This window comes from Callionymus lyra, chromosome 13 (genome assembly GCF_982586985.1).
Source record: "Callionymus lyra chromosome 13, fCalLyr1.hap1.1, whole genome shotgun sequence".
In the NCBI taxonomy this organism is placed as follows: Eukaryota; Metazoa; Chordata; class Actinopteri; order Syngnathiformes; family Callionymidae; genus Callionymus; species Callionymus lyra.
The window spans coordinates 22,803,514-22,822,604 of record NC_141830.1 but is presented as its reverse complement, the minus strand read 5'-3'; the positions used below and the strand labels follow the sequence as shown (position 1 = coordinate 22,822,604).

General features: G+C 40.6%; 1 protein-coding gene across 2 annotated transcripts in view; it reads left to right on the top strand.

Moving 5' to 3' along the window:
- Positions 1-207: 207 nt before the first annotated feature.
- The window catches only part of fam184ab (family with sequence similarity 184 member Ab), a 95,612-nt gene continuing 76,728 nt past the window's right edge, over positions 208-19,091 (top strand). The window contains exon 1 of one of the 2 annotated variants that reach the window (XM_087805284.1): positions 208-694. In XM_087805284.1, the coding sequence (XP_087661410.1) occupies positions 542-694 (153 nt within the window). In that variant the 5' untranslated portion in view covers positions 208-541. The remainder of the gene's footprint in view (positions 695-19,091) is intronic. The other variant, XM_087805285.1, reaches the window with a different exon arrangement.

Below are 19,091 nucleotides of genomic sequence, written 5' to 3'. Positions count from 1 at the left end.
CGTAATTTACTTTTGGAAACATTCCGGGGGAAATTATGAAATCGATCGCGTGAGTTAATTCTTAAAACAACTAGTATCGACCACCTGTCGTGAATCATTGATGCTCATTTCTCTCCCACAGTCCGTGAACGCAGCGCTACTCCCCTTCCTTGTGAATGCAGCAGGAGTGTTGAGGTGATCCATGGCAACAGAGGACCGCTCGCGCACCTCCACTCTCGACTCTCCGCTCCATGCATGCGCCCGGAAAACCCTCTCTCTCAGCGGCGGCCGGTGACTAGACCCGGACTCAAGGTGACCGAGCCAGCGGTGGTTCGCCGCCCGGACGCCTGAGCAGCGGCAGGTGCCCGCGGACAGACGCCGCAACTCGGCAGCGCCACAGACGGCCATGGTCGAAGCTAGCACCGCTGGAGCTCAACACCCAGTTATCACCCGGACCATGAGCGCCGCGACTAGCGTTTGATTCTCGCCGCAGAAGAACCCGAAACACCTCCGTCCTTCTCCCGTCCCGCTCTTTTCTCCGAGCTCCAGCATCACCGTGAAGATGGCGACGGGGTCGGGCTGGCAGCCGTACTACTGCCCCGCCGGTCAGGGGAAATTCACCTCCTCCCCCTCCACCTTCCAGGCGGGCATCGCCATGGAATATACCCAGGACCTGCACCTGAAGATGAGCAAGAAGATCGCCCAGCTGACGAAGGTAAGAAGGCCCGTTTTATTCCAGGGAAGATCTCCAACCTCAGCTTCAACTCCCGCTGTCCGAGAGCAGCTGCCAGACTCTGTTGGGAAACTTGCCCGTTTAGCGTTCAACTCTCACCCCTCACTTCACTCCCGGTCACATTGGAAGGACATTTAAATATGCAGAGAAAACAGCGACGGGTCAGTAATTCGGCCGTCATTTTGAAACGTAAGGTTAAGTTTAAAATGTCATTTTGCTTCTGTTCTGTGGTTTCATCCAGAGACTGCAAACGCACGTCAGAGATGTAACAACAAAACACACAATGCCTTTAAAATTATTATATTATAAATTAATGTTAAAAAGGACATGATGTCATCAAATCCACGCTGTAATACAAGTCTGATATTGACATTAATTCTCATATTATAAACACCCCATTGAAAATTTGACAAATTCAGGTAATCCTGTTTATTTTTACATTGTTAATATACCTAAACCTTTCATTGCACAGTGCTTAAGATAACTATACAAGACATGTTTACCATGTCCAAATAAGACCCTTTCACTAAAGAAAAGTGATTGATAATGAAAGAAATAGAGTCAGAATATAAAGGATTTGAGTGATATTCAGCAATCGTGAAAGCAGTTTTGATGGTTTTGGCCTTTTATTCACCAATGTCGAGTATAAACGGGACTTAACTTTGCTGTCGTTACTTATCAGAATCACATGTAAATTGAAAATACCATTTTGTCATGTCAATTGTTTTTTGATCCTCCTGCATCAAATCCACATTATATTTTGCCTGAAAGAGCCAGAGATGGTAAATGACATCAGCGTCACCGGTGTTTGTACCAGACTCTGGCCCCTGAAGGGCACAGTGGTCTCACTCAGGCAGTGAATCCATCATCTTTCGAGTCATTAAGCACAACTTTTATCATTCCATTCATTAATCATCTCTAGTATCTGTCGCAGTGCTGACGGTGTTGCTTCTCGTGTTCAACCTGATGTGTTTTATTATTGTGCAAACTGTGATCCTTGAGGATTTCAAGAGCTTTTTTTTGCACACCATATTGATTTTATGTTCCGAGCATGTGGAGCCTACAGTCGCTCTGAAATGGTACATTTGCTCATAAATATACATTCATACATTATGTTCATTAATGGGTATTGCATGTATTCACCAGAGTGAGCATGTTGCTTTACTTTCCCTGTGTACTCTTAACGTTCTCAACCTTCGTGGGAATTTTTCAACTCATTCCACCCTGAGGTTTTGTGCTTTCATCTCCAGCCAGCTAAAATGACAATGTTCCAACCCTTTCAGAGCATATTTCTACTTTCACTTTGTCATTTTTCTTAAGCTCTAAGGCAGCGCCGCTTCCTTAGACACACTTCCTAGTGGCTTTTTTGAAGACATGGACTCTTTGCTACAGCGAGTTTATGACACCTGGAGTTGGTTCAAGAATTTGTTATCGTTCATTTAAAATGTGTCGCATTTAACATTTATAATTCAATATTAGGGCGCGCAGTGGTTAGCACCTCATAGGTATGAGAGTGTGTGTGAATGGTTGTCTTGTCTTTGTGTGCCCTGCAACAGACTGGCATCCTGTCCAGGGTGTCCCCTGCCTCCCGCCCCATGATACTGGGATAGGCGGTTGAAAATTAATTCAATATTATTTTTACTTCAAATCCAAAAAGATCCCAAAATTACGGCAAAATTAAACCAACATTGAATTGTAAAGAAGTATGTGTAAAGAAGTATGAATTAATCTGGAAAATGTAGCAATTATTTCCCGAAGAAAACCCACATTTAACTTTCAGATGATTGAATTCAATTATTCAAATTCTGCCTTTAAATAGAGAAATGATTGAATCCAATCTTAAAGTTTCGTCATTAAAAATGTTAAATTCAAGCATTCAAAATCCTGATGGCACTAATTTACCTCCATAGAACTGTTTCTCATGGTTCACAGTGACAGTTGCTCTTTCCGATGGCGTCGCCTTGTCACGACTGGTTGGTTCTTGAAACAGACGATTTGGTGGATCCCTAATAAGCAAAAAAGTGAAAATGTGTGTAGACCCTCTTATAACCCTTTCTATTGGCATCTCATCATTCTGGGAGAGCACACAACCTCACTGCTAAACCTCCTTGTAACACACATACATGTTCCCAACATTGACTCAGATCCAGTAATTGGAGAAAAGGAAGCATCTACACCGGCAGCATCCACTTGCCAGCTTCCATGCGTGTCATACATCTCCTCAGGCGACACGTCCTTGCCCTGTATCGCTCTTTGTCTTGTTGTGTTTAGCCCGAGACGATGCTAACAACGCCAGCAGCCTTTTTCCCTCCCACTGACCGCTGTCGAGTGAGTATGGGAATAAATAGCAACCACAGAACCACTCTCAGCAGTTTCCTGACACTTCTTGTTCCGCATGACTTCCAGCCTTGACCAGCCCGCCGAGGAGACATCAAGAAAGCGTCACCTGATACTAGATTTATACTTTGTTGCTGCTAAGAATCACTGAGGTTTATTTCCTGATGTGTGTAGGTGGCACCTGAGCTCTCGATCCGTGTCCTGGCGCCTGCTTGGATTAATGAGGCTGCTGACTCTGCCACCTTTCTCTCAACTTTATCCAATAGCTTGACTCCGTTCTGGTCGTTGTGTCATTTGTTTTTTATTTCTGTTGGCGTCAACCTTTGATTCAATGTTAAAATTGAACTGATCATCAACTCTTGAATTAATCCGACCGTCACAGAGCTAACGCGAACACGTTGTGCAATCAACATTCTTTTTATTCGGCATCTGGTCGGATCCTGGCGTAGCTGACGGCTCAATATGCATTTGCTAAGTCAGTGAGATGGTCATCGATTGCGATTCCCTCGTGGCTTTAAAAATTCATCATCTGTGATGCGGCACTTGTTTGATGCCGCCGTCGTTTAATTCCTCTGTCGGAAGTTTAAAATCCCGCACAGCTGCTCGGCAGTTGATTGTACACATCAGACCCGGCAAGAGGTTTTTTTTCTGGAGTGCAATTCCTCCGTCAATTATAATGTGAGGTTTTGCTGCTCAAGCACCTTTTTTCTGAGGAATTGGGATGCAGGGAGGTCAGACGTTTCTAGTAGGAACTGAAGTTTCAATACTTTCAAGGCATCGTAGAGAAATAATTATATATATATGTCACAGTGCAGATTGGAATCCAGTAGAATCTGGAATCCTACAAGTACAGATTGGAATTCCGATCTGTACTGGTACAGGTTCTACAACTGAACTGGGATCTGAATATTGGAATTCCAATCTGTCCGAGGACAAATGGGAATTCTAGCAGGACAATCTCCAATTCTAATAGGAGAAATTCGGATTACATCAAAATGTTTTGGACTGAATCTATACACTGTCATGAAACAATATCATTGCGATACATTGGAAACTGATACGTTGCCATACAAGTCACTCCTGTCACGATATGATTTTCTCACTATATGAATTCATTATGATGATTGGGTTTGATGTTTGATCGTTTGATGCAGTTGGTTGGTGTTTGGAGAATGTATTAGTATGAAGCCACAGCTTTCTTGTTGAATCCCCTTTGAGGGATATTTGTTCTGTTCCCCTCAATGGTTGTTTTCACTGGAGCGAAACCATGAAAATGTAAAAATAGTCAGTATTTTCAAACAAAGAGTCCCAATGGAATTATATCCTTGTTTCTTAAATTATGCAACATGTATTCGACTTAAGTTAATAACGGTAATAAAATGTTTAAAAGACCGGCGACACAAACTACTGTCTGCCAGACTGATGTGCCAGACAATACTTCAGTTGGTTGACTGACTGAATAGTGAACACAAATGGCTGATATTCCATCTTACAGAGAGTGAGAATCAAATTATTCCTCACAGACTGAATGTCAAAATAAAACTGTTAGCAAGTAGCAGCTGTTGTTAAAGATTTACCAAGGTAGTCAAATGGGTTTCAAAGTGCATGTCCATAATACTCCTGTGTACTGTGCTACCAACGTACTTGACCTCACCTGTAACTTGTGCATCTTTATAGGCATCCAGTATGTTCCCTCCAGTCTGTGTGCTTGCGCCGAGTGGCCTCGGAAACGCATAATAACATATTAACCATTGTATTTGTCGAGGCAAAAATGCTAAAGACGACGCATCGTGAATTCACAAGCAAATGAAATCGGATTCTGCTGCATCTTACATATTGTATCTCCACATCCCAACAGCAGACAAAATTGGTATCAATGTGGATTTGTACCTCTAAATCTGAGACCATAGTACTCAGTCGATGATGAGAAATTCCTCAAATGAAGGAGTTTGAGTATCTTGGGATGTGGTAAGAGATGGACAGACAGATCGATGTAGAGATTTCTCCTTTCACCTGTGGGAACCAGCTTTGTAGTGAATGAAAGAACACAATAACTTACAGAACAGTGTGGGTCTCTTGGATGCATCAAGATGGAAGCATCAAGGAGAGACTCAAAGGAGAACTTTAGATGTCAAACCTTCAACAGAAAGTCTGTCGAATAGAACATCTGAGATTTTAAGTTTTCATGACTAGATTATTCCCCTTTGTTTTTTCTCCAAATTTTCATTACCCATCAGTTTAAATGGATTTATTTTTGGCATAAATCAGGAAAAGTTGCTCCACCAACCCAAGCTATATTGTGGTAGTTAAAATGAGCTGATTTTCCATTTCAATCCAAATCAAAGGATCACAAAATGCTATTTATAAAAATAGAAATAGAATGGATTACGCCTACACACGGTCATCGCGGTCAATATAAGTCTTTGTTCTGGATTATGCGATACTGCGACCTCATCATACAGTTCATCCTTTCCGTCAGTGGATATTGATGTTTTCCTCCTGCGTTCATCGTTGCTAACATTTCCAATCTTCAATCTGCCGATTTAAAACTGGAAACGACCTGATTTTGATACAAAGCTGAACCAAACAAGCTATTGCTAGCTACGTTTGTGGCGCCACAAAGCACACACACTATCACTAAGAGTGTGTGGACATGTGTTGTCTTATCTCGGGGCTGGAAGTGAAGTGATCTGATCGTCACCAGTGCTAAAGAGCAGATGGTTGGATAATAAGCCTATTTGACAACGATCCGATGTAAAGCGCTCGCTGATCCTTCGTGATTTAATATTAATTAGTGAGTTATGTGTGAGAGAAATCTGATTGAAATATGCTCCACTAGCCTTAACTGGGATTAACTCTGCATAAAATGAATATCTTGCTTCATCTAGAATTCCATTAAAAGTGAACCCGCATTAATATTTAAAAGATTAAGACCTCCATTTATATTCAGTATTCCATCTATAGATTAGTCTTCAACAATCCATTCAGGACCTACCAGAAGTGTTGACCAGTGGCCAACAAGTCAATACTCATTATCCCATATAGATCCTTAACCTGTCCCAGGTCTGCCCTAAAACTTCCTCTACATTATGGAGGGGACCAGATGAGCCAGATCATCTGGCCCTCCCTGGACGAACAGTGGTACTGTTTTGGGTCGACCATCAATGACTGAGCTGATACCTTTAAGTCCAGACACCCTGCAGAGAGAACTCTTGTGTTGTGTTGCTCTTTCACTCTCTGGTCACAACATTTCTCTGAACAAGTGACGTCAAGGTAATGCAATGTTAGTGAACAATCAGAAGCAAATGGATGTACAGCTTTAAAAAGGATGTTGAGTTTGAGTTGGTGGTGAAGGACTTGCACGCCCACCTACGATGGTAAAATGTGCTTATAACACTTTTTTATTGACTATTTCCTGGGGTCAATTTAGAATCTTGTTCAAGGTTTTTGTATCAGGCATGATATTTGATTTGTTTTGGCATAGCTTGAGGTGAAATCAACGTCGTAAATTCAACCATTTTATCCATCCATCTATTTCTTGCTTGAGAAGTGAGTGCGGGTGTACCAGTAGGTTTTTGCCCGGAGCATTTCACTGCCTCCGTCGGCTTTCCCTGAACTGTGCCGCCATATGTTGCCCTGCCGAGCACCAGTCCATCCCGGTTATGTAAGAGATCATGTGACTCTGTAGTCCAGGCCTACTGTACCATCATTCTTCCAGTTTCCAGTTATGACGCTGAAATGTAATTCCTGTTTTAATGTGAGCGGATGACATTGAAACTTTGATTGAGGCATTGGTATTCATCATTGTGTAAATGCATAGAATACATTAAAAAAGAAATACTTAGTCTAAAAGGTGACTCATTTACATAACGTAAATCATGGACTTTTCAAAATTTTTTAAAAGGTAATTCATTTGTATCTATAACGTGAACTGCTGCTCAATAAACCAGTTGGTAACATTTAGAACATGAAAGTATCTGTTCTGACATACTGTGTGGTTTTAAATTTGTGAGTTATAGTCGGTTGTTTTGTTTTTGGTAGAGCTTGTTTGTAAAAGACAAATCATTTTTTTTAAACATGTCCACCTGATGCAGTTTGTATCAACCAAACAAGGCATATTTTAATTGTTCATATCACACAAGCTGTTTTGCAAATTGCAGGCAGAGTTTTGTAAATGTGTCAGAGGGAATTTGTGTTAGAATGGTTGTGAAGAAATAAGTACGCTGACACTATTGTGACCCAAATCAAAGCTTTTTGTAGGTGAATGTTGTTTAACCTCTGACCATGTACGTATCATTTCATAAAGCAATCCTTCAGGTAACTTAAAATGGCCAGGATTAAGTGCAGTGTACTAGTTTATGCTTATTTTCAACCTCTATTTGCATTAAAGTTGCATATGCTTCTGTGGTTTTCTTCATAGTTATGTTTTTTTTATAGGCTTCATTTGCTGATTCATTCAGTTGTATGCACTAGAAAAGCTTAAATAATTAAGATCGTCACAACATTTATTAAGTGGACGTTGCAATTCATGTGTTTTCCCTGTGTTTAATTTATATGAACTTAGTGACACAATTTATTACTAAATAACATATTTTTGTTGATCAGTAAAAAATTAACGTTGATAAGTGTCAACTCTCTTGGATTAGATTTACTCAAAATTATAAAAATAATTCTATTTTGAACACATACCTGCGACATTAAATGTTTATCAGCTAAGTCGACTTTTTTCTAAAGTTGAAATTACAAAAGATTAGTTGACGTATAAATCAGATCGGATCAAAACAAATACAAAAGACAATGTTTTTGGAAAAATGTTTACCTTAATAGTGTATCTGTGAAACGTTTGGTGGTTTGGTGGTTTGGTTGGATTAATAAAAAATGTCTTTGAACCCTAATAATGTACGATGGCGGCTTAAACAATTTTGGTTTGACCTTCTGACCTTTCCAAGCGTTCTAGTGACACTCGACCGCCGTCGTTCACTGAGATGACGAAGCAAACTGTTGCTCATCATCCTTGTGATCTCTAAATAGGAGAACATATCGGAGGCGATTAGCGTGGACTGCCAGGAGCGTTGCTTATTAACCTCTGTAGAACGCTCCCTCAATGATGGTCACAATTCTCTGCCAGGTTTCATTACGATATGCTTACACACCATATGTTCACACACCACGGCTGCGCCAAACACACACTGGAAGAGACGGGATGGAAGATAAGGGCAGGGAATATTGGCCTGAGGCGCTATCCAGGATACAAGCATCTTTGGACGAGGTGTGTATGGAGGTGGACATGATGAGTCACTCTTATTGTTTAATCTTGAACGTTTCCTCAGGACGTCCAGAAGGAGGACATTCAGATATGAGATGTTCGGGCAAACAGTGAGACATTTCCTGACTGGTCAACGACTGGTTTATTGTTGGGGAGTCTCCACTGTTTAAGTTTGTCCATAAACAGGTTGTTTATTTTGTGTCCAGAGAACTCGTTTCACTATGGTGTTTATATTCCGCAGTAGAGCAGAGTCGGAAGAACGGCAGATTTAACTGCACTAAAACTGTTCCTCTAACTCCAGCACTGTTGTTTATGTTAGAGCTGATAGATAAGAAGATGTTGTTAAGACGTGATCGGAACATCAGTTGTACCCTCTGTTCTCACCACATGAGGTACCTGCAGTGATGAATGTGAATCAATCAAAGGTTTGAGATAGTTGAGCTTCATTTGAACCAGATTTGATTTTTCCACCCTCCATGATTGTATTAAAAGTAAAAGTACTACTGCTTTAAATGTGTTCCCATTGGTAGGTTTAGTAGTTCTGTCATACATTGCAGACTTGGAGTAGACCTCCTACTGTTTTGCCCACGAAAGGAGTCAGGAATAAGGGGTTAGATCACAGGCACTTGTGAGGCCTCTCTTTTGATCACCTTCTCTTACGGACTCAACTTTGTGTTCCCCCGGACAGGTATTTGCCTCTGGCAGCAGAATAAATCGTGGGCTAGGCTTGTTGGCTTCCGGTGTTTAATTCAAGATTCAAGAGTCGTTAATGGCACGATTGCTCGGAGCGGTATGGGTAGGTTCGCCTTAAGTAGTTGGTGAAATCACCAACGTAGACCTTATTTTGGTATTGTTAATTATAAGTCATAAAGGGGGTAAATGGGGAACCTTTTTCACACCCACAGGCGTCGATAATAATATGATAGTGACCAAATGAAATCTGGGTGAAGTTGCTACGCTTCTGAAAACATCCACGAAGGATATGCAACCATAGATGAATAACAATGCGTGATTTTTATTTTGCACTCATTAGATCGTAGGCTGTCCAGTAGAGAAGCCTGAGAGTGTGGTGCAGAACAAGAAGGGATTACTAAGATGGGGCATCAAGTACCTTTAAATTAGCAGCACTGCCTAATTGTAGAAAATAAATGATACAGCACAAGGGCGTTATGCCAGCTCCTTACCCTACCCGGTATGAACCTAACAGAACTGCTCAGAGGAAACTTATATGAGCGTCTACAGAAGTGTTGATCAACTATGTGAGACCATCAGTTTCTATGTCTTTCCACAAATATAGATCTGTGTGTTTTTCACCATTCCCTTTATCCAATTTCTCTTGTTGTGAGAAGTCAACAATGTGTGCGATCATATGAATGACAAAAAAATCTGGGCGAGTAACGCCGACGAACTAGCATGGAGGACAGTTAATGACTAAGCATCCGGGTGATGCTAATTGTTTCTCCCCACGCTGCATTACTGTCAAACCTTCTGTTTGGCTAATGAGTTAGCGCCACACTGCTGCACACCCCGCTGGAAGTGTTGTTGTAGTGTGTACAATTTTCACCGGATAAATTGTGACGACTTGTCCACGGCTGTTATCTTTCTACCACCAACAAAAGGGTGTTTTGCAGATGAATAGCATATTAGCATTCAGCGCGATAACAAACCAGGACAGTGTCAATAGAACGTCACCATAAAATAAAAATGCTATTTAATTGTTTCTGAATTTGTGTTTGTGTTTGTCGTGCCACAGAACTCTGCCAGTTATATCAAAAAACAGACTGTTTTTCAAGAACGATTATGCCATTAGCATAAAATGGCTTACACAAATTGTTTCCTGCCAGGCGCGTTCGGCCTTCAAAGACGGGCTTTCGACAGAACACCACTACAAGGTAAAAACCTGCCTGTCTCACACAGCCCACACGCTTGAGAAGAGTGTTTTGGCAGATCCTGTCGGTGCTAGGAATGATTTTAGAGGCGCAAATTTGTTTTCTTGGCAGCAGCATGAAGACATGTGGCCAACGAGGACCCCACTATGCACTCAGTGGGGGGTTAGAGTTGTTTTATTCGAGATTGAAGCGCGTAACTTTTTTTTAAAGCCTAGTCTAATACTCTGGGGCTAACTTGCACATTAAGGGTCCAGCTAATGCATACATAATGCTTTCTCATCTTTGGAGATGACACTTCTATTCCGGGCAGTGTTGTTATTTGGTCTCGGAGATTAAACGGGTAAATTCATTTTGTGGGAAAGCGTATTACAAAAAAAAAAAAAAATCCTTGTGATTGTTGAAATTTTAGTGACTGGAATAAGAGCTGTACCACATTAAGCATGAATCAGGCCTGCACCTCCTGCTACCTAGTGTCTGACCTGAGCCATAAATCATGAGTGAATACACAACAACAGCATCCTTAAGGTTGAATATTAATCGTCCTCCCTTTGCAAACTGTAGTTAAGCCGTCTATAACCTCCAGGTGGTTGTAAACAAAGCTAAATTCCAAAACCTCATGTCTACTAAGAATTGGGATTATTTTCAGAGTAATCTGTTTCTTTTTAGACAAAAATAAATGTTAATTTTAATGTAGCGACTGGAGCTCACTTGTCTTCATCTTCGTCCAAAAAGACACTTAGAAACATCCAAATACCTCCATAGTTGTTTGTTGTTGTGAATGATAACAAGCAATACAACCCAGAAGTGTACGAGTAAATGGCTCATACAGTCTACTGTCTAAAATAGCGTTTAAAAGCGCTCACGATATTTACCCCATACCCATTTACTGTCTGTATCGCTTTTTATTCTTTAAACTCCTGCTACAAACCATCTTATAGTATAGACTTTTTTTTTTTTTTCCCAGAACAGTTCTTCATGTCAAGGCTTCAATACAAGAGGGACGTTACAGACAAACAGTACAGAGGTATTTGGATGTTTTTTAGTTTCTTTTTGGACGAAGATGAAGACAAAGACAACTGAGCTCCAGTCACTACATTTTTGTCTAGATCTCTAAAACAATCCCAAATCTTAGTCGACAGGAGAGCAAGTAAATAAAGTGAATAAGTGCTGTTTGAATTTTGGGTAAACTATCGCTTTAAATATCAAAATTTTATGATAGCTTTTAAGCTATTAAAGTGTTTCAGTTTAATGTTTTTCCAAACCATCTAGATTTTTAGCTGGATGGATGAACGGATAAGTAGATGGATGGATGGATGAAAGAATATATAAGTAGATAGATGGATGGATGGGTGGATGGATGGATAGATGGATGAATGGATAAGTAGATGGATGGAACAGTGGATGGAACTTGATCTCACTCTGAATAAAAGTCTATAGGACTTAAGGGAAAAGAACGTTTTATTTTTCAGCTATCTTAGCCTTTAGCTTAACTCCATTTTAAAGTCCTTTGTAGCACATAAGCAGTTTTTTTTTATAAGATATTTGTTTATTGATTTTTTACATAAAACAACCAGTACAGCTCAACCACATAAGCAGTTCTGATGGTATGTTGTGTCACTCTCCAGCCATTGCCATTATATAGGACAACATCCCATAAGTAAAGATGACCATGTTTAAACATATCCATTGTGTATTTGTAATGATCAGAACGTTATCTTCGATGCTGTGGAGCTACACTTGTATCCTTCAGCGGCTTTGATCTTTTTTTCCATCTCCCAGCTTCTTACAAGCCCGTCACACTTGTATAATAACTGATTTGTTTTTTGTTTACCAAAATTGTACATGTTGAAATTGTCTTGCCAGGCATGCATGACTGGGCCTGAGATGGGCGAGGAATCATTTTGTAGACACCACGTGTGAGAAGAGCTTGTGGCACAGAAGGCTTTGCATGGAAGGTCAAAAATAATGATCTGAAAAAGATCATGATCCGAACCTGGTGGTGGTGAATTCGTTTGTTAAAAACGGATCCTGTATCAGAATAATTGGACTTAGAGCGACCTAAACAAAGGGGACGATAGAGAGGGAAAACATCAGATTTATCATGTTTTACTAATTTATGAGTCCATTCTCTTTGATTTCTCCATCATGTCAGTATTGCCTTCAACCAAATAGTGGACAAGAGATTCTTAAGTGGATGGGGTCTTGTTCACGAGTGACGGACAGATGGAAATAAACAGAGTTATCAGCGTGATTTGTAATAGAGTGTTTAGTGTTGTTCATTCATTCATTCATTATCTACCGCTTTATTCCGGAGTTGGGGTCACAGGGAGACTGTAGCCTATCCCAGTGTCATAGTGCGAGAGGCAGGGGACACCCTGGACAGGACGCCAGTCTGTCGCACAAAGACAGACAACCATTCACACACACTCATACCTATGGACTATTTCCCAAAGTTCTCAATCAACCTCTGTATGTTTTTGGACTGTGGGAGGAAACCGTCGTACCCGGAGTAAATCCACGCAACACATGGCGAACATACAAACTCCACACAGAAAGGTTGTCCCTTGACATGTATTTAAACACTGGATATTTTTGTTTAATAATAAAAATATTAAAAATACATAAACTAGAAATCACTAGCAACTGAGCTGTGTCATACTTAATAATACTTATATATATGTTACCGTGACCCTGACTTCTGTACAGCGACGGCAAAAACACAAATATTCGCCTTTAAATTCTGCCCTCGTCTCCGTCTAAAATTGGACAGCCTGTTTACTTCTCTCCTCTTTCACGTCTCTTCTTGTCTCTGTTTATCAGTCTGTCCTTCCCTGCAGCTAAAGGACATCCAAACAGCAGAAGGATTGGCTCTCACAGCACTCGGTGTGTCTTCCCATTAAAGATAAGATAAAACCCATCCTGACGGGGATATTTGGGACCTTTTCAGAGCCAAAAAGCAGCGGGACCAAAACAGACCAGTCACTTTAAGGATGAAGCGAGAACTGTTTCCAGCCCCTCAGTAAATCGTTTTTTTTGCTCCACACTCCACATGTTGCCTCATGACTTCTGGCTGTACATTCTGGGGGTGATTCCATGGTGATATAGGCAAAGACAAGGCTAGCGACTTGTCGATTTAAAAAATACATTTCACGCTTTTTTTGGGCACTTTTCCCATCTGTAAACACGGCTTTTAGTCTGAAGTGCTGCAGAATTGTTTATGCTAAATCCAGATGCTTGCATGGAGCTAACAAAAAATTCTTCTTCAGACAAAAAAAATCTATTTTGATTATTGAAAATCTTTCATCTCAAGCTCTATATACTGTATGTCACCACTTTCCCAAAGCTCTCACTTTACTAGACAGCTGTCTACTGGATCATTGTCATGAGTCAGCATTTGAAAACTGATTAATCCCATGGTGGTTTATGTTGAATCAATAACGCTCATTCTCTGCAAATGCATAACTATCCTTCTCCTCGCCACGCTACCCTTTATGACGCCGCTAACTCCGTTTTCTCGCTGCCGTGGTGGCCCAGGTAGAAACTGTGACAGATGTTAGGTGGCAAGCTGAACAGCTGGAGGTCATACAGAGGAGACGCTAATAATTGTTTGTTATGTCATTGTTTGTTATATGTGAGTTAATGGCTTACTGTGGCTACAGAGCAAAAGGTTTTCTCTCAAAATGTATGAATGAAACCGTATGATTTGTTCAACATTAGTTACTCGCTGGTTAATATATAGTTACTGTATTTTCCGCACTATAAGTGCGCCAAATAATTCGGAGCGCCTTATATATGGACATTACCTGGTGAGTGACTTGTTTCCAAACACTTTCATGACTCTGCGCCGACTGAGCCGTCACGCCTTGGGTGGGATTACGTCATTGCGTCATCACGGTGTGGGATTAACGACGCACGTCTCATCATTACTGCCACTGGTTTGAGCGAGTGTGTCTTGGTTGTTGTACACTCAAAATCATTCTGCTGTGCGCTCAACCAGTCGTACACGTGCGTTCAACATGTCATAAGAGCGCGCTCTAGTTGTCATACACGCGCTCAACTTCACTGCTGCGCACTTAACATTTGTCTGCTCACAACATCAGTCTCGCGCGCTGCTGCTTGAAGCCTTTTAAACATCAATTGAACATCGTTACCATGAGAGTAAACAGAGTTGTCAGAACGCTGAATAAAGTTTGACTTTATCTGACTGTTTTGTTGACATTCCCTTTAGCACAGCTTTATCTAGTGGATGCATAACGCAACCCCAGTCAAACATTTGACTGTATCTTATATTCTATGCACCTTATAGTCCGGTGCGCCCTATTTAGAAAAACTGGCCATTTATTGAAGGTGTGCCTTACAATCCGGTGTGCCTAATAGTGTAGAAAATATGGTAATTTAATGTATTTAGGTGAACAATGCTGGCAAATTATAAAAATCCATTTGGCCACAAATAAAACGATGTGTGGTTATTGCTATCATAATGTTTGTGGGAATATTCCTGTTGCAAACATCCATAAAGCCACACTTGGGTACTTAGAGAGCTTAAATGAACAGACAGAAATAGACTATCCTGGCCAGGTTGGTCACTGTTTCTGTGTCTCAGTCATAATCATCCATACATCGGCAGCTAGAGGCAGGATTGTCCGATACAGGGTTGGCAGCTCGGACAGGAAGACAGTTGCCAACAATCAATATGTCAGATTTAACCTCAGCGTAAGGAGCTTCAGAGGAAGTGAGGGGGTATGAGGAGGTTGCAGAAGGAGACCAAAGCAATTCCACTAGAATGCTATGAAATTAGGTCAGATTGCTGTGAAAGAGATTAATGCGATCCGTCAGCTGATTCAGCCTCGCTTCAGATCCACCTTCACAGCTGATAAAGATTGCGATGAGGCTTACACGGCATTACAATATTTCATCTTTGAGGAGTATTTGCATAATCGTAAACTGCCGTGAGATCGTCCCGGAGGCGACGGCAGAGGAAAGAAAGCTGTGTTCTTAGGACGCATCTTAGGACGCATCTTAGGACACATCACCCGGAAGTGACGCTTCTTTGGATTTGAAATATGTCTTTGTTGATTGAGCTGCAGGATATAATAAACTTGTTTTAAGTTACAAACTTGATTCTTCTGATTTCTCAAAGTTACTAGCTTTCCTCCTAGCATTATGGCATCATCTGGCGTGGAGTTGTCTAGTTGTACCTGTGCTTGTGTGAGTTTCCTTCAGGCACTCTGGTTTACTTCAAAATCTAAAATCAAAATGAGGTTGATTGGTTACTCTAAATTGTTGGTAAAGTAAGTCAAAGATTGTATCTGTCCTACTGCTACTTCATCAGTATTAGAAGTAGTAAGGCATCTGACTTTTATGGTCCCAATACCGGGGGATTTAGCACAACCAATCTAATACAATTGTCGATATTTTAAATTATTTTGCTACCGATCTCCAGAGGGATTAATAAAGTCATTCTAATCTAATCTGCTGTTGGATAATGGATCATGCTTTGTTTAAAAGGCAACATTTATTACATATGGATCTACAAGGTCAATGTTAATTTAAACGGTGAAGTGCTTAACGGTTTACCAGTATTTTATGAACATTAAGGAAATGGAGTTAAACTTTGGTTTCCCTGTAACCTGCAAAAAACAAATACGGTCTGTACAACACGATACTATAAACAGAGTTGCAATTCTGTGAGGAACATAGTGCAAACAATCCTGAATACATGCGTATGAAAAATAAACATTCACCTATATTGAACAAAAATGTTAATATAATATAGCCCTCGAAATAATTTTGTGTTATACCACCGTTTATCAAGAGTAAGACCTAGGTCAGCACAGTGGGTGACAATCATGCTACCAATCAATATTGAACGTGTATAGAAATGCAGTATTTTGGTGGTATCAGCCTAAGATTAGCTAGTAGCACTAAGTGAAGTTGTCACCTTAAACACGGCACTAGCAGCTTGTACAAGTGGGGTGATTCCTTTTTACTTCACTCCTTCTTTTCCAGTAAACACAACACGTGTCCAATCATCTGTGGAACTGCTGTTAATTACCGCTTGTGCCGAGTGTTTATCCTTGTGCTTGATGTTTGATTTTTGAGTGTTTAATCAGCGGCCTCCTGTTGCTTTCATTTATTTCTTCTGTTATCAAACTCATGCATGTGATATTCCTGCAAACTAATGGCACGTTTTTGTTATGGTTGGTTTGCCGAAGCCATCATGAGAAGCGTGGTCTGAATTTAATCTGAGCTTTCCCTTGTTTTGGCTCAATATATTTTATGTCGTTCCCACCTAGACTGGAGTGCAACAACTTGTGAGATCACAGCGGGACACACATGCCTACACACACACAAAACATAGACTGCAGGCTAGAAGTGCATGAGACACTGATGCCACTGCTAATGGAATTCAGTTTGTGCGAGCGTAACAGAGAGCGAGCGACAAGGAGAGGATGCAACCAAGCTTTGGAGTTCTCAGTGGGACTTGTATTCTTGATACTTATTTCTATAGTGAGCTCATTCACAAGTCAATTGCCAAAGACACATTTTCATAACCACATTTTTTAAGTGAAAAGAACATGCAGGTCTCTTGTTTACATTTCCATTCATTACAAGCAACAAAAAATAATATAAAAAAGTAATTTCTGCTGATAAATGTTGATGCATCTTTCTCCACATCTGCTTGTGTGATTGTCTGTTTACCAGCCTTTTAAAATATTTCTCTTGCCGTCATTAAAGCCGTTCTTTGGATTACGGGAGGTCCGGGGGTTTAGATAAGGAAAACAAGTAGCACTCAGAACTTAGTCTTACTTCCGTGTATGCACTGAGCCGTGCTGTGCACCAGCAAGACGCGTCGCCATAGCAACCGAAACTAGCAAGCTGCTCCGCAAGGCTACAGACAAATGGAGACGTAAACGAAAACAAGACATAGAAGTACAAATTGACAACTTTACAGAACGTGACACTGATTGGTCGAAGTGCGCATTTAAGAAATGCTTGATTAATACCATGAAAAATTATAAATGATCGCACATGTTTTTGATATGCATATCCCACGTGCCAATACAAATGATCAAATATTTTTTGATATGCATACTGCATGTGCCAATATCGCGATATCAATCTTTTTTCGATATATCGGGCAGCCATGCTTGGAAAATGTTTCCATTATAAAACCTTTTTTCTTTGGCAACCTCCAAAAAACGGCTCTGAACTCATGAGTAAACACGAAGCTTTTAAGAAAGCAGAAGGCATTATGGGAAGGAGTGATTTCTTCTTTAGCACACTTCCTGAAGATGTACTTTTATTATGCTCTGGATGTGAAATAGTAGTTGATCGTCAATTTGCGTCTGTGGCGTATTTTGTCAACATAGTTTTAGTTCCAAGTTGCTCCTCTCCTTTGACCATGATGTGGTCATAATGTTAAGCGTGTTGAAAGGAAACGGCACCACGGGTTGGCCAAGGGTGTTGTTGGTTAGAAGTACCATAAAGGTTTGCAGTCATGGTTCTCTTAATGATCGTTTTGTGATGTGTGCTGATCGTTTCCCAGATTCACCCACTGTGCCTTTTTAATATGGGACTGCTCCATTTATTTAAATTCATCCAGATGGAGAATCCTCCCCTAGCAGTTATTTACAGCAGAACTAGACCCACATTAGACCCGAACACATCCTTATGCCTCCCAGATTTACCGTGCCCGGCGAAGGACCGTAAATCTCGCGAGCGTTATCAGGCGCCTTCTGCTGAGTCAGAGTGTTTCCTCCGCCGCTTTGTTTTACAGCGTCGTTCTTGGAACAATGTCGTCCTGCAACAATGGGAGTAAATCTCACCTGTATTCTTCACAGTCACAGGAAACTGGTTGATGAAGTTTTTGTAGCTGTGGACACGCAACAAACACCGCTGAGGTCAGATCAATTTGTCATCAGTATAAATAACGTGTACTTCTGCGTGGTATTTGAAACGTGCAGATGATTAATCCGATGTTTTATAATGCCCTGGTTGGACCAGAGGTTTTCCTGTTGAACTGAAAATGCAGAACCTGTTAAAAACACTCACAACCGTGTGAGCCACCGGTGAGAGGAACATTTTTAAAATTTAATTGAAGTGGCAAATCATAACAGAGTTATCTCGAGACACGTTACAAATTAAACTACACTTTATAAGAGAAGAGAAAAAAAGGGTCCCAGACAATTATAATGAGCAAGCCTGAAGCGACAGAGGAACAACTTCCTTTTAACAGGCAGAAACATTGAGCAGAACCAGGATTGCTATGAACGGCTGGGCAGTGAAGGAGAGAAAAAAAAATCTTGCTGTGTAATAAAGAATGGATTGATCCAGTTCTCAGATTAGTCTTAAACATAGAGAGGGTGTTTTAACTCTGGACCGAGGCCTGTCAATGGTTCCACAGCAGAGTTTAATAACTGAAGGCCCTGGCTCCATATCTTTACTTGAAGGTTTGTGGTATAACTAAAAGGTCTCATACTAAGAACCAGAAAATCCTGGAAGGTCTTTATGGTGAGATAAATTCTTTGAAGGTTAGCCGAGATTTAGAGATTTTAAAATGTACTCAATTAATCTTTATGCAGATGATGCAATAATAATATTACAAGACCAACATTCTTGGTATTAAAGGTGTTCTATTTGTATTACTTCCTCCTTTGTATGCATGTAAATACATCTTAAATATTAAAACAATTACTTTTTCTGTTAAACCGTCTTTATCTGGTAACAAAAGTTTGATGGCACTAAACCAAAAGTCAACAAATTGTGTGTAAAGGACAAATAGAAATATTACAGTATTAGTGGAGAGGAATGGTAACCAAAATGGCAGACCTAGCTCAACTAGCACCAACCCTTTATCTGGACAGATTTTTGCTGGAACAACATC